At 37.9% G+C, this 24020-nt stretch overlaps 1 protein-coding gene and 1 non-coding gene across 6 annotated transcripts in view; one reads left to right on the top strand and one right to left on the bottom strand.

Annotated features, from left to right (window-relative positions):
- The window catches only part of TEX2 (testis expressed 2), a 107519-nt gene extending 85632 nt beyond the window's left edge, over positions 1 to 21887 (top strand). For all 5 annotated transcript variants that reach the window (XM_032209498.1, XM_032209496.1, XM_032209500.1 and 2 more), the window contains exons 8-12: positions 5192 to 5324; positions 10544 to 10669; positions 15422 to 15631; positions 18416 to 18536; positions 20238 to 21887. In XM_032209498.1, coding sequence (XP_032065389.1) covers positions 5192 to 5324; positions 10544 to 10669; positions 15422 to 15631; positions 18416 to 18536; positions 20238 to 20360 — 713 coding nt within the window. In that variant the 3' untranslated portion in view covers positions 20361 to 21887. The remainder of the gene's footprint in view (positions 1 to 5191; positions 5325 to 10543; positions 10670 to 15421; positions 15632 to 18415; positions 18537 to 20237) is intronic.
- Positions 21888 to 23860: 1973 nt separating this feature from the next.
- LOC116505128 lies at positions 23861 to 23997 on the bottom strand. Its single transcript, XR_004254910.1, has one exon. It is a non-coding gene; the product is annotated as a small nucleolar RNA SNORA50 (small nucleolar RNA).
- Positions 23998 to 24020: the final 23 nt, after the last annotated feature.

Genomic DNA, 24020 nt, shown 5'->3' with positions numbered 1-24020 from the left:
TATAGAATCCCCCTCCCCTAGACTAACCCTAACCCTCCTTGCATTTTGAAAGAAAGGGGGGAATCTTATTGCATTGTGTCCTTCTTACAAGCTATAGCTGGGTAGCTTTTATTTTGATATTGTTGCAGCTTTGTTTTCAGTGTTTGCCCCTCCTTTTGTGATTGGATTGGGCTGGAAATCTCTTTAGTAAATAAATAAATGGGGGAGGAGTGGTGTATGTAAATACTACTTGAATTGATAGCTTCATTGCAAAATGCAAACTTGCATCATCACAGCTTCATCACATGACGTATCGTGACTTTTTTGCCCTTCACTAAACTGGGTGTGGCATGGCCAGCGTGTGATGCATCTGGCCCATGGGCTGCAAGTTTGACAGCTGTGGCGTAGAGCTTCAGTTAACTTTATTTATTTATTTATTTTATTTCTTCCACAAGCAAATCATGTTTTCTATTTATTTAGCTACGTAGAAGTGGAGTTCTTGGTGCTCCCTGAGTTTGGTTGGTTGTTGTTTCATTACCCAGCTAGTTTTTTTTCCCTTGCTAGGATATACTTCCTTCCTTGAGTAGGGGTATTACAAAACCACACCTAACTGAAAGTGGCACAGCAAACTACTGAATATCAACAGAGAGCAATACGATAATTATACACTAATGATGTTACCTAGTTGGGTAATGAAACATCTTCAAACAAACTACTAAGCTCAGAGAGCACTCTGTATAGTACGTTCTCTTCTATTGCTGTCTAGATATGCCCATTAAAGATGTGGAATTATTTGATTGGGAAGAATAGATATTAGTATTTCCTTCTATCATTTTAAATGAATTTTGAAAGGGAGCTTTCAAATTTGGGCTCATCTTTTAATTATACTATTTAATTATATTATCTTTTAAAAATTCATTCTTTATATTTTGTACAGAAATGAGGATCTCTTTCCTAATTATCTGTGGTTTGATAATTTAATATATTATGATTGCCTATTTTAGAAGACTGTGTGACTTACAAAATTTTTTGAAAAACCCAAACAACAAAAAAACAACCCAGTTAAAAAGCACACTATTTTTTTTTAAATTTAGTAATATGCTATAAAACATTCAGCTAAAGTACAGCTGCTTCTTATTGCCTGATATTGGAAAATTGGGGTTTGTCATGAATGAAAAATGTATATCATCCGTGATCTCCTTGATTTATTGTTTTTGTTTAATTTCATTACATTACATCTTTCATTACAAAGAATTGGTACTTAGAGCTTGCTGACTCCTGATTGCATAAATGAAAGCAGCTGAATTTCACCAACTGAAATCACATGAAAAATATATTTGTTGGTTCTTGATCAGGGGTCTATTTTGGAGGAGATTAATCAAATAGGCTCTCTTCATCTCTGTTGCATTATAAATGCCATATTAAATTGTCAAAACAGCACCTGAGTACAAATTAATTAACTACGAAGAACAGAATTGTAGTTTGAATGACTCTTTTTTTGTTTTCATCTTATCATAGAAATAGAATTCAATCTGCTCTTATTACAAAATAGTGGGTTTTTTTTAAAAAAGCAACACCATTTTTTCATTGTGAAACAACAGTGTGATATATTTTTAGAATTGGTTCATTCAATTTACTGTAATAGGAATGTTCCAGCCCTTGTAGAGCAATTGGTGGCTATTCTTTGACTAGATTGTTACTGAGACATGGCATTGTGAAATAAGGCATGAAAGCAAATTCCAGATCTTTGGTGCAGAAAGATAAATGTACTGGTTAGGACTCCTGAATGGGTGTTATTATTTTCTGCTTCATTCTGTTTCACCCTTTAAAGATTTGGGTACTTTTCTAGCAAGTGAAAAATATGTCCATTTCTCAGGAATTACTCATCCAAAGAAACTGAAGCTTTGACAAAGATTTCAGAGGCAACCAATATAATATCACATGATAATATCACTAAATAGCTTATTGTCTCCATTAGAAGTGCATTTAAATGAAAGAAAAGAAGCCACTTACTACTTAGCTCTTAGAGTTGAAAAGCAATCCTAATTGTGAAACTGCAGCATATTCAATTTAGGAATACTTTGGTGGGTATGTTATAAGCAGCTAAATATAAGCGGGGAAATGTAGACTTAGAAGAAGGAGGAAAAAAGGCACTGCACTATATTTCATGCTACTTAACTGTAATGTTGAAGAAAATGTTTGAGGTATTTGGGGGCAAACACATCTGAGATTAAGTACATCTGCCCCAGTTTATTATAATGGTTTTTGTGGGAACTTACTTGAGGATTTCTTTTCATTTTACCTCTAAATAATCACCCTAGAAAATAGGCTTGGTGTAGAAAGTGTGTGAATTGACCAGTTAAGTAGAGCTGAGAGACTGTAAGGTACATTTAACCTAGACAGACACCTTAAGCATTATGCTAATGGTTTTCCTCTGAACCTGTTCATGCATTCATATTTGTTATTCTGTAAAACAAGAATATTAGAAATGTTCCACACGGTAAAGTTTTTTATAGTCAAAATTGCTACATGAGAATTAAGGGGTAGGTTTTGTACATCTCTACTAAATACCATATTTTTTCGGAGTATTAGACGCACCTTTTTCCCTCAAAAAAAGGGTAAAAATCTGGGTGTGTCTTATACACTGAATACAGCATTTTTGGCCTCCAGAAACCTCGCCCCCTTTGCAAAAATGGCTGTGCATAGCCTTAAGGGGGCTTCCAGAGCGCTCCTGGGGGCTGGGGAGGGCAGAAATGAGCGAAAAATGGGGCATTTTTTGCTCATTTTTGCCCCCTCCCAGCCCCTAGGAGCACTCTATAAGCCTCCTAAAGGCTAGGCATACCCTTTTTTTTTTTTTTGACAAAAAACGGGCCCATTTTCGAGAAAAATAGGGCATTTTTGGGAGGTCTGCAGAGTGCAAAAAGTTTTTTTTTAAGTTTGCCTCTTCAAAATCTTGGTGCGTCTTATACTCCAGTGTGTCTTATACTCTGAAAAATATGGTACGTTTGACTAAGGATATCGCATTCCAAAGTGGTCCCTTCCTCAGAGGCTTGGCGTGTTTGGTTTGCTATAAAGGGACAAGCTTCCTCACAAATGATTGTAAATAACATGGTGCAGCTGCTCTGAGATGCTGATCCTTTTCATTTCCTGTCTTTAGCGAAATAGGAACAATGCTTTGAGTTTGTGATGTGGCTGTTTTATCTCTCTGCCTCACAGATGCTCTGTAAAGCTTTTCCCTTTATAATTGCAGGATATTACATACAGATCAGAACAGTACAATTACAAACAGTTGCACTCAGGTTATTGCTAATCTGCCTCAGATAGATGGATGCCTCCCTATGGAATTCAGGGCAAATGACAGGATCCAAATTGCAATGCTGAAACATTTTCATAGACAGTGTGGGCAGCTTTCATATTTCTTCTTACAAGCTTTTTAATTGCCCCTTAAGATGGGTTCATAAGGATATTTATTTGGGGCACTTTTGGAGAAAACTGGAAGGTAATATTTGGATGCTTTTAGAACTTTAGAATGCAATATTAAAGAGCAAGAGCATTTATTTGATTTACAGCTTTCAAAGATCATGCTACTTAAATTTGGTGGCAAAATGGTAATTCTTAGTGGTTTTTAAATTCTTGTTACAATTTTTGAAAATTTAACCGCCAACTAAGCGAATTTAAACAATCCAGAAATTGTAGCCCTATTGACTCCGATGAAATCATCATCTCTCCAATCATAAAGGTAGTCCTGATTTACGACCATTTGTTCAGTGACCATTCAAAATTAGAACGGTGCTGAAAAAAATGTATATATGACCTATATTTGAAGTTACAGTTATTGCAGCACCTCGACAGTCACATAATAAAAATTTGGGCCCTTAACCCCTCCTTATGACTAACTTTAGGGGCACTGCAACTCCCCACACCGGCCTATCTCTCTACCCAGCCCACCAGCACATGCAAAACTGCTGTGTCATGGAGGCCTTTGGCCTCTCCCACATCCTTCTAGGCAGCACATGCAGAATGGTGCAAGGCAGCCTCTATTGGAAGGCTGCATCTCGCATCAGCTGAGGGTATCTGTCAGCATCTGCAGAAAAACCCAAAGATAAGTGGAGCAGTTTATCTCCTGGGTGTAATGGGGTGGGGGACCTGACTGAAAGCTTCTCAGGCCTGGAGGGGCAGAGAGGGCCGAATATCTCCTAGCCCACAGCAGCTTTGTCCATGTTACTGTATCTTGTAGCTGGCCAAGGCCTCGCAGAACCTCCCCCACTCCCCCAGGCACCCTATGCTCTGCTTAATAATCCACAGAATCGCTTAAAACCTACAACTGGGTGCAACAGGATTGCAGTCATTGAGTGAAGTATTTGTGTGAGTGCCTTGCTTAATGACCGCAATGACTTAGGATCAAAATTTCAGACTCAATTGTGGTTTACCTGTATTCCTTTGCAGCACAAAGAGGAAAATTTGATCAGAAGGGGGAAAAAACATTAGACTCAGACTATTTTTTATGCAAACATCCTACATATAATATAAATAGTGTTACTCCAGTTTGCAGTGTAGAAATCATCCCACTTCCATTTTTCTGAATAGATTTGCCTCTTATCCACACTGAAATGCAGACATCCAACAGCATGAATGAATTTAAGTTTGTGCATGTATGTGTTAACTGAGCTCACATTCTATTTGTCCAAATGCAACAAAACATCCTTTTCCCCTGTTACTTTGGAGGCTCCACTGTCACAAGCTAGCAATCTATGAATTTTACGATTTGAACAATTGTGTATCGCAGGATAAAAACTGGTCATCAGATTTTCTTAAGATGAACAGAAGTGAAAGTGAGCGTTATGTAGCAAGTCTCTTTTTGAGAATGAATCATCCTTTTATTTTCTAGAAACTCTTAGGATTTTGAAACAGCCTAATTGCATGATCAGTACAGCAGAATACAGACACTATTACCAATTAGAGTTCTAACATTTTCTAAATCTGCTGACTTATGTAATTAAGTCACACTTAATCACACTTGCCTTTACCAATCAAATTGCTGTTTACATTCATAATAATAGCCTTGACTTCTAAAAAAGAGGTGGAAATAATCTGAAGGCACCTATGTAGTTTGCAGCCTCTGGCAAATTTTTCTCTGGAAAAACATTACTTGTTACTTCTTGAAAAATACTTCTTGTTTATATGTAACATAATGTTCTCTCAACAATTCTAGGACTTTGGATTGACCTGGAAATATTGTACAACGGATCTTTTCTGATGACCCTTGAGACAAAGATGAATTTGACCAAACTCGGGAAAGAACCTCTAGGTGAAGCATTAAAATCTGGAGAATTTGGTAAAGAAGGGTAAGGAATATGGTTATCAGTTAAATTTTTGTACAGAAAAAAATTTGTAGCAGGAACATTCTGCATTTTTCCATGAAATCTTTATAGAAAATAATGTAGGACAGGTAGTCCTCAACTTACAGCAGATCATTTAGTGACCATTTACAATGGCACTGAAAAAAGTGATTTATGACCATTTTTCACATTTATGATTGTTGCAGCATCCCCATGGTCACGTGATTTACATTTGGATGCTTGGCAACTGGCTCGTATTTATTGATGTTTGCGGTATTTTGGGGTCATGTGATCTGATCAGTTTTTTGGACCTTCTAACAAGCAAAGTCAATGGTGAAGCTAGATTCACTTAACAATCATGTTTTTTATTTAACAACTGAAGTAATTTACTTACTCAAGAAAAGTAGAAAAATGGGGCAAAACTCACTTAACAAATTTCTCACTTAGCAACATAAATACTAGGCTCTATTGTCATTGTAAGTCAAGGACTACCTATAATTGTTTATGCGAAGGCTATCGTATGCAGTCTAACTCTGTTGCCACCAAGCTCAAAATGTATGGATGAGTCTTTTATATATTGTTATTGTTTGATGCTTGCAATATGTATTGAGTTATACATTAAAAAATGGGATTAAAAATATAACTATGGTGGCAGCAGGGGGCAGGTGTCTACAGAGCTGGTCCAGCAAGATTTGGGTTCCAGCAGTACCTGACATTGTTGAGCCATTGTGGACTGTAACAAAGAGGTCAGTGGCCTGAACTTCAGTGGCCTACACGTTTAAGACCTCTGCCTTAACCAGCAAACTGACTCTGAACTATAAATATTTGTGCATATTGGGCAGCAGAATGTATATACAGACCAATTCAAATTTCAACTAGCCACAAAACGCAACAAAGAATTTTTCTTCTTCCTTCCTTCCATTTCCTCATCATCTCATGCTCTAGCCTGTGCTTAACTTTGGGTGAGATTTTAAATTCTCAGGTGTGTTTGCTGTTTTCCTGCTGAAAGATTCATTTATCAGCCTTGCAGGAGGAAGATGGGCAAACTGCAGTAAAGCTGACATATATACAGCCTGCGCTAAATGGAAGAAAATATATTTTGTTGTTGGCATAGCTCCCAAGCTCTTAGGGAAGAAGTATTGCTACCAAATATATCTGAGACTCAAGGCACGCAGTCATACAACAATCAATGAATGTGTTTAAATTATGTTTTAATAAAAGCTGAAATAAACAGGTTGTATTTATGGATGAATTGTGACTAATTTTAAAATTATTTTTTCTATTGGATCCTTCTCTGCTGATTTCATATTTTAGTTGACTAGCTTACCCGGTTTATGTTGACACTAGATGTAGCTACCTTTCACATAACTCTGCAATAGTATATATTTTTGCCTCCCCATTTCCCCCAAATGGTTGACTTCTATGTACATTTTAAAAAATTAAAAGTTGTCAGTTATATATTTTAATTTATATTTTCATAATCAGGGTATGTGATACTTTAATAAGAGTCTAGGTTACACTATGTGACTTAACAAAATGCACTTTTTAAAAGGGTCGGCTAATTCTGTTTATTTCATGCTGGCCAAATAAAGTTTCTTAATAGAAATTAGCCACAAATGATTCTATATTGTCACTTCTCTAACTTAACACTTGTTCTTATTTCCCCTTCATTTTCTTTTCTTTTTAAAAATATTTGGATTCGTCAATCTGGGATTTTTTTCTGGTGAGTGGTATGTGTCATATCATCCCATTCTGTGTGCTGTTGATTCTGTTAGTGCTGAAACATTCAGAAGTGTTGAAACTGCTTTACAGTGCATTTGTTACACAACCTGGGTATGGAGAGGTCAATTCTTTTGAACCAGCGTCTCTTGATAATTAACCTTATGCACATACAGTTGCCTTACCAAATGCTTGATCAAACCTGTATGATTTCCATACTTCATAGCTGTGTGTCCTGGATACTAGTTCTAGCTGGAATCACTGCAACAGTTCCTGAAGTAATAGAGGAAGGGGAGTCTTAAAAGGATACCGTTTATTTCCCCAGTTCTTGAAATGTCTGCAGTATGTCTGCCTGTGGGGGTGTGGAGGGATGGAGAAATGTGCTCTCTAGATTTGGAAGCAAACATCACTTATTACAAGTAGTGCTTCTCTAATACTACAGATACTGCTTGAAGACAGTGCGGTTCCAACACTCTAGTCTAGTTTGTCTAAATATCTACTTTATTCACATCTGCAATGTAAAGCAATAAGTCTGGAAAGCTTGAGCCATAGATAGAATGATAAGTATGAATGCTTCTAACTTTTGAATGGTTTTTCTTTAAGATTTTTCAGAGCTAGCCTTCTAAATAATGAAGGTGCCAAAGTGCAAATAATAATTCAGTCTCATTGCTATTCTGGTCTAATATTATTAGAAAATCCTATGAATAGCCCTTTTCTTCATGGTTGGGTGCTTATGGCCAGAGATCTTTTAAGTATTTTATCACAAGACACTGCTTTTCCTTCTTTATGGTTTTAAAGAGAAATTTGAACATTTATCAGAAGCCTTGTAGCATTCTGAATATTTTCCCCTTGCTATTCTAGACTTCATTATAATAAATTTAAAGGTAACAAGGATATTTATTTACATTATGGCATTCATTTCCTGCCTTTTCCTTGGAAGCTCAACACAGCATTTATAAAGGGCCTTCTCTGCTGTTGCTCTTGCCTTCTGGAACATCATGTGAGGTTGGTCCCAACCCTCCTATCTTTTTGTAAGGGCCTAAAGACGTGGCTTTGCCAGTCGGTTTGTGGCCCAGTGGGGGAAAGGCACAATGGAGGTGGTTGATTGAATAATAGCAGATCCCATCCTCCCCATGTGTCTTTGGTTTTAAGGTTGGATTTTAACATTTTGTCTTTTAACTAAGATGTAATATAAGTCACCCAGTTACTTTATGGTAAGATGGGTGGCCAATAAATTGGATGGATGGATGGATGGATGGATGGATGGATGGATGGATGGATGGATGGATGGATGGATAGATAGATAGATAGATAGATAGATAGATAGATAGATAGATACATAGATTCTGTGCAACAATAATTGTATCGTTAGATTGTGTTGAAAGAGAGACCTCTGTGGCTGAAGATGCATTTGAACATAGCTGTTTGAAGCACAAAATTGAAAGCTAAGGCATTCATTTTATTCTTGGCTTAAAACACAAATTGATAATACAGATTGCCAACGGTCATTACAAAAAGTAAAATAATTGGATTGGATTGGTGGTGGACTTCCTACTGTTCTGTAGCAAAAGTGATGATAATGTCATCATTTTAGAAAAAACTCCAGAAGCAGGTAGATTAGAAGATGGCAAGAATGTTGCTGCCGTAATTGAAAGTTGCAAATCTTTCTGGAAAAATTCTGGAGAGTGCAAAAGAAATATTCATAGCAATCTATAAAAATTAGCAGACTGTTCTAGATTATTTGTTTTCCCAGGTACTTAAAGAAACGTTTGTCAAACTGCAAGATACAAAAATTTGAGTTAATTTCTAGGACAGGGGAAGCTAATGATGATGCGTCGGACGTTATCATTATCCTCATGCTGTAACCAATCAGACATCGTGATGACAACAAATACAGTGGTACTCATAGTTAAATTGTTCCAGGAGATGTGATGAGTACCAAAATCAATGAGTACCAAACAAATTTTTCCTATAAGGAATAGTATAGTGAGTCACAAGGCAGTCAGTACCTACTAGTTCTAGCTTGTGCATTGAGTACCGAACGAATGATGTGTACTGGGACAAAATCTTCATATCAAAATTGTTGACTACCAAATTCGATGAGGTTCAAAGCAATTGAGTACCAAGGTACCACTGTACTTAGCAGTACCATTTGAGTGGTGGTACTGTGTCTGTGTCTATTAGTTTCATTTAGCATGGTTTGCTGTGGAGCAATTGAGTTTTTGATCATTTTTTTGTGAAACACTTGCTGTTCAGATTGGTATAGAACTGTAATGGCGAACCTATGGCACACGTGCCACAGATGGCACACGGAGGCCTCTCTGCGGTGACAAAAGAGATTATTGGCAAGAAAAAGTTTAATGATCTCTGTTGAACAATCTTTATCTTTATTCTGTAGGGATTGAATTTTTAAAGAGCTGCTCTTTTTTTTCTTAAAAAAAAGTCAGATAATTATGCGGTGCATTTTGTAGTCAGCTAAAAGATAGGCACAGATTTTGCAAAAGTACTGTCTCTATTACGGACAGGAAAATAAGTCCTTTCTCAGCTGGGAAGAAGCTTGAGGTTGTTTCCAAATCAAATTTGGCTGAAGGCATTAGTCTTCTTTCGAATTTTGCCACCAACTGAACCTAGGTTTAAAGAATGATAATCTTGAGAACTGATTATGAATAAGTTTCAATCCCAGGAAAAGCTATGGATGAAATGTAGAGGTGCTGAGCATTTCTCCCCCTTAAATCACAATTCACAATTAAGGCATAATCAACTGGGTATTTCTTTTTAAAGACAACTTGAAATGCAAGAGATCCTGAAAAGATGCTCCAAGCCTTATGGAAACTCTTCCTTAGACATGCTTTGCATCTGAGGCTGTAATTGTCCTTTGCATTTACTTGCCAAATATCTTGTTCAAAATATTTCTGATTCCATTACTGCTAGTGGCCTAGAGTGGGGTGTGGCTAGGATTCATCAGTGGCTGTTGGGTTAAAAGGCTAGGTATGTATATGTGGAAGAGACAGTGGAAGGAATGCATATTCTTCTGGAAGCATACAGCACTTACAAAATCAATTCTGACTTTTCATACAGCAATTCATTCGGACCTCAGAAGCATATCCCATTACATTTAAAAAATGAAAGTACACGCCAAGTTTCTCATCCTCCTCCTCTTAATGTTATAATTGCCAGCATTGTATTCCATTATATTGGGAAGTTAGATATGAAAGAGACGCATCCTTATATGTCTTTAATTTATTTGACATTTCATTAAACCGCATAAAAGGTATTCAAACCCGTTTCCTTTTATTTTAAGTAAAGCCTGGCACTGTTGTGTTCAGGGAAAGCAGATTGATGTACAACATTTCTACCCTTTGCCTGAACTCCAGTGCACTTAAAAACAAACTGGGGAGACAGAAGCGAATGGTAGAAAGTGTCTAATTGCCTAAGGCGTCAAAACACTGTCCTGTCCAACATTAATGAAGTGTTGCTTCTGTCTTAACCTGTGTCCCTCCTTTCAGTTTCAGGCCAAGAGCATATTACCTTGCAGACAGTGATGAAGAATCTTCTAGTGCAGGATCCTCAGAGGAAGATGATGTTCCAGAAGCATCAGGAAGCGAAAAGCCTTTAGTGGCAGGAGCAGAAGGGTGAGTCTTTGCCTTTAGGCAGACATTGGTTCAGTTTGCCTCTGCCTAGCGTGTGCATTATCAACAATGGTGCCTCTCGCTTCCATGCTTAGTCATTCCATCAAAGGTATCTCCTCTGACTTTCTCTAGCATTAAAAAAACCTAGTTTTGTCTGTCTATGTATAACCAAATGGTTATATTATTTCACAGTAAAGGTAAAGGTTCCCCTCGCACATATGTGCTAGTCATTCCTAACTCTAGGGGGCAATGCTTATCTCTGTTTCAAAGCCGAAGAGCTAGCGTTGTCTGAAGACATCTCCGTGGTCATGTGGCTGGCATGACTAAATGCCGAAGGCCCACAGAACTCTGTTACCTTCACACCAAAGGTGGTTCTTATTTTTTCTACTTGCATTTTTACATATTTTAGAACTGCTGGGTTGGCAGAATCTGGGACAAGTAATGGGAGCTCACTCCGTTACACGTTGCTAGGGATTCAAACCGCTGAACTGCCGACCTTTCTGATCAATAAGCTCTGTATCTTTAGCCACTGAGCCACTGCGTCCCAAATTTCACAGTAGGTTTTTGTAATACTTGGAATCAAAGGGAAAAGGTACTTTGGAACATACAGAAATAATATATCTCCTATCCAGTGACGTGCAGTGAGGTTTATGGCTGGTGAGGCAAGCGGGCAAAAACCGCCTATGTCGGACACAGCGCTGGGGCTTTGGCGGGGCTTTCAGAAAGCCCCGCCAAAGCCCCGGCGCGGCTTTCCGAAAGCCCCACTGAAGCCCCGGCACTGTGTCCACCATAGAGACATCCCATGGGACGCCTCTATGGTGGACACAGCGACAGAGCTTTCGGAAGGGCTCTACCACACCATCTTTCTCCCCTCTCCTACAAAACAGCATCAGAAGGAGAAAGGGGCAGATTATATTAATGAAGACATCCCACACTTAATTATAAACATGCATGCTGAATGGTCAGCCTCCTTGCTTTAACAGTTTTGGGTTTGCCGAAACATAAAAAAAAGTGCCAGCCTGCGCACCAGCAGAGGCGGGTAAAACACACACACACACACACACACACACACACACACACACACACACTACTTACAATAATACAATTACTTACAAATTACATTAATTTTGAATTCCTCCCCCTCCCTCTGACCCACATACCTTTTCCAACTATTTCACAGAGGATTTCAACTCTGCTCTTGTCTGCCATGATGAAAATGTAAAAATGTAAAAGGAAAAATGCAAGAGCTGCTGAGGTCAGGTTGGGTTAGCTGCTGCCAGAGTCTCCAATGGATGACTCTGCTTAACTGTTTAAAAAAGCCTCTAAAAAAAGTGCCCTCTACAGGAGGAGGCAAGAGAACCACGTGCCTCATCTACATAAGGAATTTTTTGGCTTTTAACCCTTGCTTAACTCTGCTCGAGTGATCATAAAGATAGACTAAATGAGGCATGTGATTCTCCTGCCTCCTCCTATAGAGGGCACATTTTTAGAGGCTTTTTGAAACAGTTAGGCACTAAGCAGAGTCATCCACTGTGACTCTGGCAGCAACTACCTCAGCCTTTTTCCTTTTACATTTTTTCTTTTCTTTTCATGATGACAGTGGTGAGGCCTTGCCTCCCCTGACTGCACGTCCCTGCTCCTATCTGTGATTCCTTAAAACACTTACATTTTTTTCCTTGGGTTGTGCAATTCTACCCCATAGCTGCAGTGCAACTCTAGGAAAAGAAATTAGGAATTGCCTTGCGAGGGCTGAACCTGCCTATTCAATAAAATGTCATAAGAAGGCCCATATACATTTCCTACTCTATTTGAAGTGAGGAGAACATGGTCCAGACAGCAGGGCTCTCTTTGTTGTGGCCTCTGCGCTTTGGAATTCCCTGCCTTTGAAGATCTGAGTAGTCCCGTCCTCCTGACACTTTGTGAAGCCATTAAAACAATGTTCCTTTGCTTTGTACCAGGATGGAATGCTTCTGGGGCCATGGGCAGGATTCCTATTGATTGCAGGACTTTTTCTTTTCATTTTATATTTAAATTTTGTACAGATCATCCAGACCCTCTGCATTAGCGCAATTTACAAACAACTGGGAAGTCAGTCAATAATAGCAACGTGATGGGTTTAAGGAGTTGCAGGGATGTGTTATGTGCTTGCCTCAAATGCCCTGAAAACATTATATAATGTCTCAAATTAAATTTGATCTATATAGGATATTTAAGCGAAGAGATAACTCTATAAATGTTTCAATGCATCCAGTCTGTATTTATCATTTTAATGCTTTTGCTAATTCAGTTTTCAGGGTGACAATTTTACAGGCTGCATCATCTAGAAATAATTAGATACTTATTACAGTAATCCAAATGGCCTTATCTCATTGGGTATTTCTTAATTGTATTTGCTAATTAGTAGAAAAAATTATAAGGAATATGAGGCAGCCCTGTTTTTTCCATATTTGGTATTTATACATTTACAAGTCATCATGTAAATTATCTGGTTTTGCAGATGGCTGTTTACTGCAGTTATTGGATAAAAGATTTAGAATGAATTAGGTCTAAGAAAGAATTATGATAATGCTAGCATTTTCATGTGTATAGCAGCTTATTTTACAGTAAACAAATTCAATCTATAAGAACATACAACTTGTATATTTCAGGTGCTACCAAGAAAGGAGAATAGTATGTGCTGAATGAGATATAGTTCTTTAATCAAAAATAAATGTTTCATGGATTTTTCTGAATTGCTGGTTAGCTGATGTCCGAAAATATCTGTATGTTATTGCAAATAAACATTTAGGTAACAGACATTGAAATGTTTCTTTAGACTAGCATGTAGATCAATGCAGCTTCTTAGCAAGCCTATAAATAATTTAGCAACTGTAACCGATGATCGAAGTTGCAGAAATAATTATTTTCCTGTAGCTATTTTTAAAGGTCTTTACTTGAGAGAAAGATCATTCTGCTTTATCAGTTGCAGGAAAAAAAAGATCATTTCCCTCCCATTCCAGCAGATAGGATTTGCTGCTGCTGTTATTTAATAATAGGGTAGCAGTAATAATAGTTGATTCTTGCCAGTCAACTGCATATCATCCAAAGATTAATCAATAGACCTTAAAGTAGACCTTTGGCTGCATCGATTATGTTTAGTAGCATTGTCAAATTTCTAGCAGGCAAAGCTTATTTATTTTCAGAAAAAATATCTTACTTTTATTTACAATCTTCATTTTCTTATATCTAACATTTACAGTATTTTTCGGACTACAAGACAGCCTCCCCTCCCCCCCCCCAAAGTGGGTGGAAATGTCTTTGCATTTTAGAGAGTGAATGTTGGTGAAGCCCAGCGCACACATTGGCCCCCACCCTTAGGCCTCTTCCTCCCAGCAGTTTGCCTCCTTGCAGCGAACAGCCTGGTCAGCTTCAGCACAGCCTGATTTAGCACAAGCGGCTGATTGGCGCTTGGATGCCTCCCAGAATACCACCAATCAGCTCTTCCAGGCTGCGTGGATTGCTGCTGCCCATCAGCGCTGGCGCCACCCATCGGCGCTGCTACCTATTGCCGCCTCCATGTGCCCCGTTTTCAGCCTCCATATGTCCCATTTTCACCCTGTGGCAGGGATAGGTGGCGACGTCGATCCCCGCCATCTGGAACGGGCCAAAAACAGGACGTGTGGAGGCAGCAATAGATAACAGCGGTGATGGCCAGAACTAGCATCAATGGACGGCAGCAATCCCCACAGCCTGGAACAGTTGATCAATGGTATTCTGGGAGGCAGATCTAACTGCCAATGAGCTGCTCGTACTAAATCAGGTTGTGCTGAAACTGACCAAGCTGTTTGCTGTTTGCTGCAAGGAGGCAAATTTCTGGGAGGCAGATTTTTTTTTCTTGTTTTCCTTCCCAAAAGCTAGGTGTGTCTTATAATCTCTGGAGCGTGTTATAGTTCAAAAAATATGGTATATTCCCCAGCTCCTGCCAACATAGCAGTTTGAAAGCATGGAAATGCAATTAGATAAAAAGGTACCACTTTGGTGGGAAGATAACAGGGCTCCATGACATCATATTTGCCACATGACTGCAGTAATGTCTTCGGACACCATTGGCTCAATGGCCTTGAAATGGAGATGAGCACCAATCCCTATAGTCGGAAACAACTATGTGAATAAAGTCCCCAGGGGCTCTTTTTTAATATTTATATTCTGCATTTTAAAATCACTGGAATCCATGTCAAGTAATAAACAAACGTGCAGCAGAACCATAATATAAAAAGTGGAGAACAATAATGCTATAGTGAAAAATCCAGAATCCTTTAATTTGTGCATTCTCTTGCTACATCCTTGAATTTGCAGTTTGGGGTTGAAAGGTCCACTGGAACTAAGTAAGCCACCTGTTTGGCCAAAGCTCTCAAACATTTGGGAAAATCCCCAGTAGAATGTAGGGCTATCCAAGAATAATACTGAACATTGGGCCAACAATGTTTCATCAAAATCATTATTGTATGAGTGGATGACATCTGATTTTAAATTAGTTTTGATTCTGAGTTGTCACAGCCAGGTCTCTGGATCTTTCTGTTTTTATTCACAGAAACTATCATTCTGGGCTGTCTGTACACTTATGCAACACTTCACAATCTGTAATAGCAGATTGGCATTCTGTGCCCTTAACATGTTGTATTTTCAACTGCAGAATACCACAAAGCATTAGCCTTTGCTTTTTAAAGGGTAGCTGAAACTCACTTAAATGACTTCCTCTCCTTTCCTTCCTTAAAGGTATGGAGCAGTGTCCCGAACAAGTAAAATAATGAGATTTGTGGATAAAATTACCAAGTCAAAATATTTCCAGAAGGCGACCGAGACAGAATTCATTAAGAAAAAGATTGAGGAAGTCTCCAATACACCGCTCCTGCTCACCGTTGAGGTTCAAGAGTGCAAAGGGATGTTAGCAATTAACATTCCGCCCCCACCTACTGATCGTATATGGTAAGTGTAGTTAAGAAGACTTTATGATTTTGGAATCTGTCATGTATAATGTGGCATTCGAACTAATCAAAGAGCCAAAATAGATTTCTTGTTTTTATGAGTAGCTGTAAAAGAAGTCCCTAAAATATATTTTATTTTCCAGTCCCATAATTTCCCACTTTTTCTTATACACATCCAAGATAAAAAATCTGGACCATTTGACTAATGAACTATAAAGAATAATGCAGCAGAAATGTAGTTTGAGGTCATACAGAAACAAAGTTGGTCTGCAGCGTGTGATCATTCTTACAGAATTCAACAAGTATTCACATGATTCTTAGTAAGGATCCTTTTTAGAAAATTGCAGTACCAATCTGTGAGTCATAAGCTACAGTCTGACACGTACCATTTTATTCAGGGTTAAATAAGTTAATTCTGAGACAATGTGTGTGGGTTTTTGCCATAAATTCCTATGAACAGTTACTGACAAAGATAATGGAACTGAGTGTTATTTTAAATTGCTCGTGTGATTGAATTACTCTTCTATCAAAAAAGATATATTTTGTAACTGTACAATTCCATTTCTTATTATGCATTTTGTAAACTTCCAGAAACTGAAAAGCTAACAAAGCTTAGAAATTTTATCATCCATGAATAAAAGCTACAGCAACCAGAAATCAGGTCAAAAAGAAAGATTACCACTTGTTCTTTCTTTTCTCCTACCTTCCCCTTCCTTTAATATAGAATAATACAGAAGCATGCTGGGTAAAACAACATATTGAACTAGTTGAGGATCAACAGTGGTATTAATTAAGAGGTCAATGCCAAAGCTTTTTCCAGTGGTTTCTTATAATTAAAAATAGTACCAAAGGAGAAAAACTATTTCAGTGCTTCTTTTTATCTGAAAGAAATATGGAATGAAATTGTGAATGAAATTTTATTTCCATTTATCTGGAACTGTTTCACGGAACATTTTTATCTTGCCTTTTTATCCAGGAGGTTCAAAGCGGTTTATGTTGGGTTTCCTATAATTTTATTCTCACAACCCCTCAGTGAGATCCATATTCAGTGAGGAATTGAAGTTGGGCCTTCTCAGTCCAATATCTTCACCATTGGCTACCTTAATCGAAATGGGATTCCATTTGAGGAAATTAACCTCTGGGAGGCGCACAGTGTAATTCAGAAAACATAATCTTAGTCCAACAATACGTAATTACTTTAAACTATTAGGAAAAGGATTAATGACAAGTGACAGGCAAATCTGGCCCTAGGTTCTACCTTGGTTTACCTTCCCAATAGCAACCAAGTTGGAAGATAATTTAAAAGCAATTTATTAGGGTACCCTGACAGTGAGATCTCACTATAAAAAGGGAGAACCCATCTTACATTCCCTTTTATAGTTAACATAACAAAGAAAATGCAAGAGGAAACAGGATAAAAGTAACCTCTCCTTTGCACATCAACAACAAAAGTTGTTTGAATATTACAAAGAGACATACTAGATACCAGTTTTTCACTAACAATTTTTTTTTAACCAGGAATTAGTATCCATTCATTCTTCTTTAGATTTCTTTTCAGTTTAGGAATGTTAGAAGCTATCAATCAATCCATACAGTGATATGAAAAAAAGTTTCCCTCCATTCCAGTCTATAGTGGTTTGAAAAATCCTCATAAAAGAGAGAAATAAGTTAAGTTAAAATATAAAGTTAAGTATGTTAGTTAACAAGTTACAAAATCCATTTTATGTGCCCCTCAAAGGTATGAATGTAAGAAGGTGCTGATTTGATTTCTCACTGTGGTCATTCTTGAGAGACTCATAGTACCTATTGCTAGATTATTAGGACTTAATTTCTGTTATAAGTTAGGTGCATAAAAATTTTCAGACATAAAGTTCTTCACCAATTAGTATTAGCTGGGTACTAGACTTCAGCAGTAACACTGATTGTGTGTGTGTGTGTGTGTGTGTGTGTGTGTGTATGTAGGTAGGTAGGTAGGTAGGTAGGTAGGTAGGTAGGTAGGTAGGTAGATAGATAGATAGATGATAGATAGATAGATAGATAGATAGATAGATAGATAGATAGATAGATAGATAGAATTGGACATATCTGTATACAGAGTACATAGAAGCAACACAACTACATCTCACTCACATGGAATAAATGTTTTGTTGAACACAATAGTTTAATCCTGCACAACATACGACCTGCAGGCTGCATGCAGTCTACCAAGCAACCTTGTGTGCTGAAGTTTTTTAAAACAGTAATAAATTCACTATTGTCCCAAAAGATGCATTGCTAAACATCCCCAAGACTCACCATTGCTGCCAGCTTCAGTCCCACTGGCACTCTACTTGCTGCCAAATAGCTGATTGGTGTGCCAGATATTCCTTTGCAGCCCACAGTTATTTTTAATTTATCATTAACCTTTCCCCCTCTGTGCCTTGCGCAGGCCTTGTTTAGAGCCTCCAACCCTCCTCCAAGCACAAAACCCTTGAACATAAACCACAAAAGCACAAGATTAGGTTATATGAGGTAGTATAACCTTCCCTGACTTAGTGCTTCAGATGTCTGGGAACACAAGTGCCAGAATCCACAGCCAGCAAGATTAGGGTTGGGGAGCATGGTGTGGTGGACACATTTCTAGGGAAAAAATTATGTTTGTCCAAGAATATCTGACGACGGCTTTGGTTAAGCATGTCTCATCTTAGTTGAGCATGGTTTTATTCTCCCAGAGGCCTTTGAGAAAATATGGGATACAAATCTGAGATAGAAACATCTTAACCTTGATCATTTTCTTTATCTTCAGGTACGGTTTCCGAAAACCCCCTTATCTGGAGCTAAAAGCTCGGCCAAAGCTTGGTGAAAGAGAAGTGACTTTGGTTCATGTAACTGAGTGGATAGAGAAGAAACTCGAACAAGAATTTCAGGTACTTCAAATATCATTAGCATTAACTGTGTTAAAAGAATAAGTAAGACATTAACTAAGCCATCTGTAAGTTTGAAGATGGTAGCATGTATTTAAAATGAAAAAACACACATTCACGCTGAATGGCTACCTATTGGTATAACACATAGTTTGATAACACATATAGGAACATACTGCAGTAGCCATAAAGCAACTTCACAATAGACATTGGGACACACTGTACTCTTCTGGGCTCAACAAACACTGCATGATCCCAGCAAAAGATGTACAGGTAGTCCTTGTCTTACAGTCACAATCAAATCCCAATTTTTTGTTGTTGGGCAAGACAGTTAAGTGAATTTTGCCCCATTTTACAACCTTTCTTGCCACTGTGGTTAATTGAATCATTGCAATTGTTAAGTTATTAACAAGGTTGTTAAGTGAACCTGGCTTCCCCATTGACCTTGCTTGTCAGAAGGTCACAAAAGGTAACCACATGACCCCTGGACACCACAACCATCATAAATATATAGCAGTTGTCAAGCATCCAAATTTTGATCACGTGACCATGGGAATGCTGGAACAGTTGTGTGAAAAATGGTCATCGGTCACTTTTTTCAGTGCCATAACTTTAAAACAGTCACTAAACAAACAGTTCTAAGTGAAGGACTACCTGAAAGGGAGTACCAAGTGAAATCACTGATACCCTGAAATACTTTGTCTTTAGACTTGAAGGGTGCCAAATCCATGCTAAAATAATACCTTCTGTGCCCATATGTTTAAAAGTAGGAGCATAGTGCCAGATTTTAATTTCCTTTTAAGAGATACCAAACAATTAGAAGGAATATTATTATGGATAATCTGGTGAAGGAAGATTGAATTTGGTGTGGGTCAAATAGTTTGAATAAATTGTTGCTCATACTTTTCTTTTGATTATATTTCTAGAATTCTATTTATCATGAATTTATTGAACTGTTAAATATATCTATTCAAATTTCTACCTATTTCCTTTTTAAAAAATTGGAATGATAGGAGCAATAGCAGATAGGAATCAACTATTTTTTAAAAAATGTTTGCTGAAATGTAATGGAATTAAGATTTTGTAAGCTGTAAAAGACATCACCCTGCCAACAAAAATATGTATAGTCAAGACTATGTTGCAATGTATGGCTGTGAAAGTTGGACCATAAGAAAGGCTGAGCACCTTTCAGTCCTAGAGGAGATCAACCCCCCCACTGGTCTTCAGAAGGCCAGATCCTGAAGATGAAACTCAAATACTTTGGCCACCTAATGAGAAGGAAAGGCTCACTGGAAAAGATCCCAAGGCTGGGAAAGATTGAGAGCAAAAGGAGGGAACGACAGAGAATAAGGTGGCTGGATGGTCACTGAAGCAGTCGGTGTGAGGTTAAATGGACTCTGGGGGATGGTAGAGGATAGGAAGGCCTGGAGGAACGTTGTCCATGGGGTCCCAATGGATTGGACACAACTTGCAAATAACAACAAGCTGTAAAAAGCAATGTTGCTTTAATACCCATGATAACTCTGTTCCAAATCTAATCTTAAGGTAGTTAGATGTTTACTAGTGATCCATACTTGATTCAAATAAACCTGTTTAGAATTCTACTTGGCCTGATGGGAGAGTCCAAAATGAGAGTTTGGTATATTTAATTTCTCTTGACTTTATATTTGAATTGCATTCTAACTCAATCATTATACCTTGCAGAAAGTTTTTGTCATGCCAAACATGGACGACCTTTATATTCCTCTAATGCACTCAGTCACGGACCCCCGCTCATCTATGTGCCCTTTGAAAGATTCTGAAGATACCGAATTGGAGCAGCCATGAAATGTGAAGACTGCAGTTTACAGTATTAACAGATGTTGTTTTCATGTTCTCTTTCAAATGAAACAAGTCTAGATGATTTTTGTCCTTGTGCCATGTTTTATTTTTTTTAAGATAAGATCGCTTCTGCCAATAATTGCTCCAGTTATAGCTCTCTATTGACTTTAGAGCATTAGTTCCATTTCTGCTAGGCTTTAAAACCTAGTAGTTAATATGCACTCTTCTGCAGTAAACTAGGAAGAAAATCCAACTAGCAGCAATTGATCGAACAGATTTGATCCACATGGGAGTATTTTATGGATGTGCAGTAATTCAGGATACACCTTGAACACTGACAGTGTGTCTCATCCAGCCATATGGAACTTGTTTTCAATAAGGCACGAACATGTCTAACTGGAAGACTTTCTCCTCCCAAGCAGCTGGAGATACAAATGGAAGTGGCATGTTCTTCACTCCTGCAGTCCCAATAGCTTGTGTCAAGCAAATTTGAAAGTTTTTGGAGCTAAGAATGTACATTGGATGTATAGGTGATATTGTCAATCCATATAGATTATGCATAGTAACTTATTTTTTTCATATGAAATTGAGTTTCTTGGAAACAAGTAGCCATATAAAACATGCAAACATACATAATTGGTTTTAAGGGATCTTGTGATTCTTTAGAAAAAGAAACAAATTAAGACAAAGCCATGAGACCAAACTACAGTAAGCCTTCTAGTTAGTGTGTTACAATTGCAGAAGTTGTGGTTGATGGCTCTCGGAGTTGAAAACACATAGAAATGTCCAAGGCCATGCATGTACTCATCGGAAATGATTGCATGGAAGGAGCCATTCACTTTCACCAACCAGAATGTTCACAGCTGTTTTTGTTCCCAACTCTGTAGTGGATCCTCGTTTATCCATTTAAGGAGGTGCAAATCCTGATTACAGCTCTCTTTTTTTGGTCAACGTAGCTAAAGCACCTTGTAGGCTGGCTTGTATGAAAGTAACAATTCCAAAGCACTACAAGTGAGAATGGCCAAGAGAACACTGCCTTGCTGTTCCTTTCTGTATGGACTAAACACATAATACTGAATCTAACTCTTTTGAACACTACATAAGCAATGAGTGTTTCTTGATGCTCAGTATTGCCAACTACTTATGTTGAAAGAATGTTAATTTAGTTTACAAAGAAAGCAGGTGAGCTATGGAGTTCACTCTTTGATAGTGTACTAGGCTTTACATATTTCTAAGATCTTTTTTGTATGTTGTGTTAGGTTCCTGCGCCCAAATTTCTCATGATTTGCAATCTCCAAATGAAGCTAATTGAAGTTGTTTTTTAAAAGCACCTTGCCTGAAACATTTAAAATTTAGCATTTAATATATTGACATAATCGTATTATTTGGACAACTATTTTGTTACCTCAACTCTGGGACCATTCCATTTTATGTACTATTCTCATTGCTCAATGAAAGCATTTTGCCTTCCTCTTAAATCTGCATGTCTTATTCACAGCTCTTCCCCCCACCCCCATCTGTGCAATAAGTCAAAATACTAGATGCATAAATATGTAATCAATTATCCAGGTTTGGCACAAGTAAATTCACTGCATTTCATAATCAGACTGTGTGGGTTACTACAGTGGGCTTGCTTTTTTTTCCAAATAAACTTATCCCATGTCAAAATCTGTTTTGATGTTTGGTGGGGTAGATGTGTGAGTGCATATCCAGGAATACAGCACTCATAGTTCAATGAGACTGAAATACTGAAAAATTGCCAAATCGTATTCTACAATTCTTCTGAACGTTTCAAGCTGTTATATCCAGTACTCATGAAAGATATATTTTCTGTGGGAGCAGTCAGGCAAAATAGATCATGTCTCATGGCACCGGAGCCAGCCAGTCCTCTAAGCCAAGAGTACTCAAGATTCTTTGGGGGATTGATCTAGATTCTAGAGCATAAAAAGCTCTAGAATTTAAATAGTATATACTGGTAATTCTTCAGGATTTAATTTACCTTTCTACAGGATGCTTTCTGAATTTTGCTCCAAATAGAAGATCTGAGGTGTTTTTTCTTTTTTTGTAAATTTTTCTTCCATTTGTAAAGCAAGGTTTAGGGGATGCAGTCCATTTCCACCCACAAGTCTTTTCTAAATAACAGAATTAGCTTCCCAGATAGGAAAACGTGCTATATATCCAACAGCTCTTAAGAAGTTTTTTCTTTCTGTATTAATGTAGCACTGTGATCTAAAATGTGGTTTGGTATTACAGCTGTGTAAACTATCAAATGTTTTAGGAAATTGCTGCTCAATAAATAGAAATGATTTGCATCTCCATAGGATGTAAATTAAAGCTGCACCAGAGACCAGACACCCAATGAAGGGTTCAGGCCTTTTCCCTAAATAACCAGCCACTAGGAACTACATAGGACAGACTCTGTGCTTATCACATTAAACCAGAGGTCATGGTTTAGCACTGCCAACCTAAGTCAAATTGAGTTTCCATTATGTCACAAGAACCCAGACTGGGTTGCATTACAATCACATTTGCTACTTTAACCAGCATCAATTTATTTGATAGCATTACTAAAGTTTTGCCCAGATGTTGCAAGAGATCTCGACTTAACTGTATACACAATTATATTTGTTCAGGGGTTCCCAGAGATGTGAACATTTCAAGGCTTCCTCTGGTTGAGGCGGCTCTGTAGAGTTTTAACTGGTTTCCAAAAGAATTTTTTTATCCAGGAATATATCAATTCACCCTTCCTAAAATATTGGCAAAACCCAATTTGAAGCTACACATTCAACATGTTGCACTCTTAATAGGCTTTAGTTGCTTATCTCATTATATTCAGCATTAAACCAGATTGGTTGACAAAGTTGTCAGTTACACCCATGCTAGAGTGCTTCTCTGCAAAGAACTCTGGTTGTGGTAAAATTTATCCATATTATAAAGTTGTGGCTAAATCAGAGGGCTGTATTTTGTTCTGAAATATATTAAAGTTGTGTCCTAAGCGGCATGGAAGGAAATTAGCAATGGAGTACCCTACCTGGATTGCTGGCTTTTCATGAAAGCTCTACTAGTATACCAAAGTTTTGTTCCATATACCCTCCATGCATAATCTGCAGTCCCATTTTCTCTGGGTTTGTATAGCAGGAGTAATGTGCACTTTGCTAGGTTGTGTGCTACAATTCTACTAAATGCCCAGAGGAGACTTACGGTTATTCTTCCAGTAGGTGGTAATGTTTAGTAGGAGGCAATCAGTTGGGTGGGCGTGTGCTTTTTGATGAAATATGACACCAATGAGATTGCAATGAGCTGCAGTGCCTTACAGCTCTCCCAGTGGGGTTTTACAGGACACTTTTGCTTGAGGCTAGGTTGTTACTATCATCGTTGAAGATGGGATTATGCAGACTGTCAAATTGAAGCACTCCTACATAACACTCTCCCCAGATGATCAAGCATCTGAACGTCCACTGTTATTTGGGGAACTTACTACATATTTGAACATTAAGCATGAGATGGATTGTAACTTGTCTTTAAAAGAATCACTCAGGTTTAAGCTGAGCAACACCAGTTATAAGCAAGCTTTTTATTTTTGCACTGTAGCGTAGCCAGTGAGACCATGAATGGGCCATGCACCAGTTCAAAGGCAGTGCTTCAAACCTATCTGAAAAAAATATC

Source organism: Thamnophis elegans, chromosome 2 (genome assembly GCF_009769535.1).
Source record: "Thamnophis elegans isolate rThaEle1 chromosome 2, rThaEle1.pri, whole genome shotgun sequence".
In the NCBI taxonomy this organism is placed as follows: Eukaryota; Metazoa; Chordata; class Lepidosauria; order Squamata; family Colubridae; genus Thamnophis; species Thamnophis elegans.
Note: the sequence above shows the minus strand (reverse complement) of the source record. Positions and strands in the feature narration are given on the sequence as shown.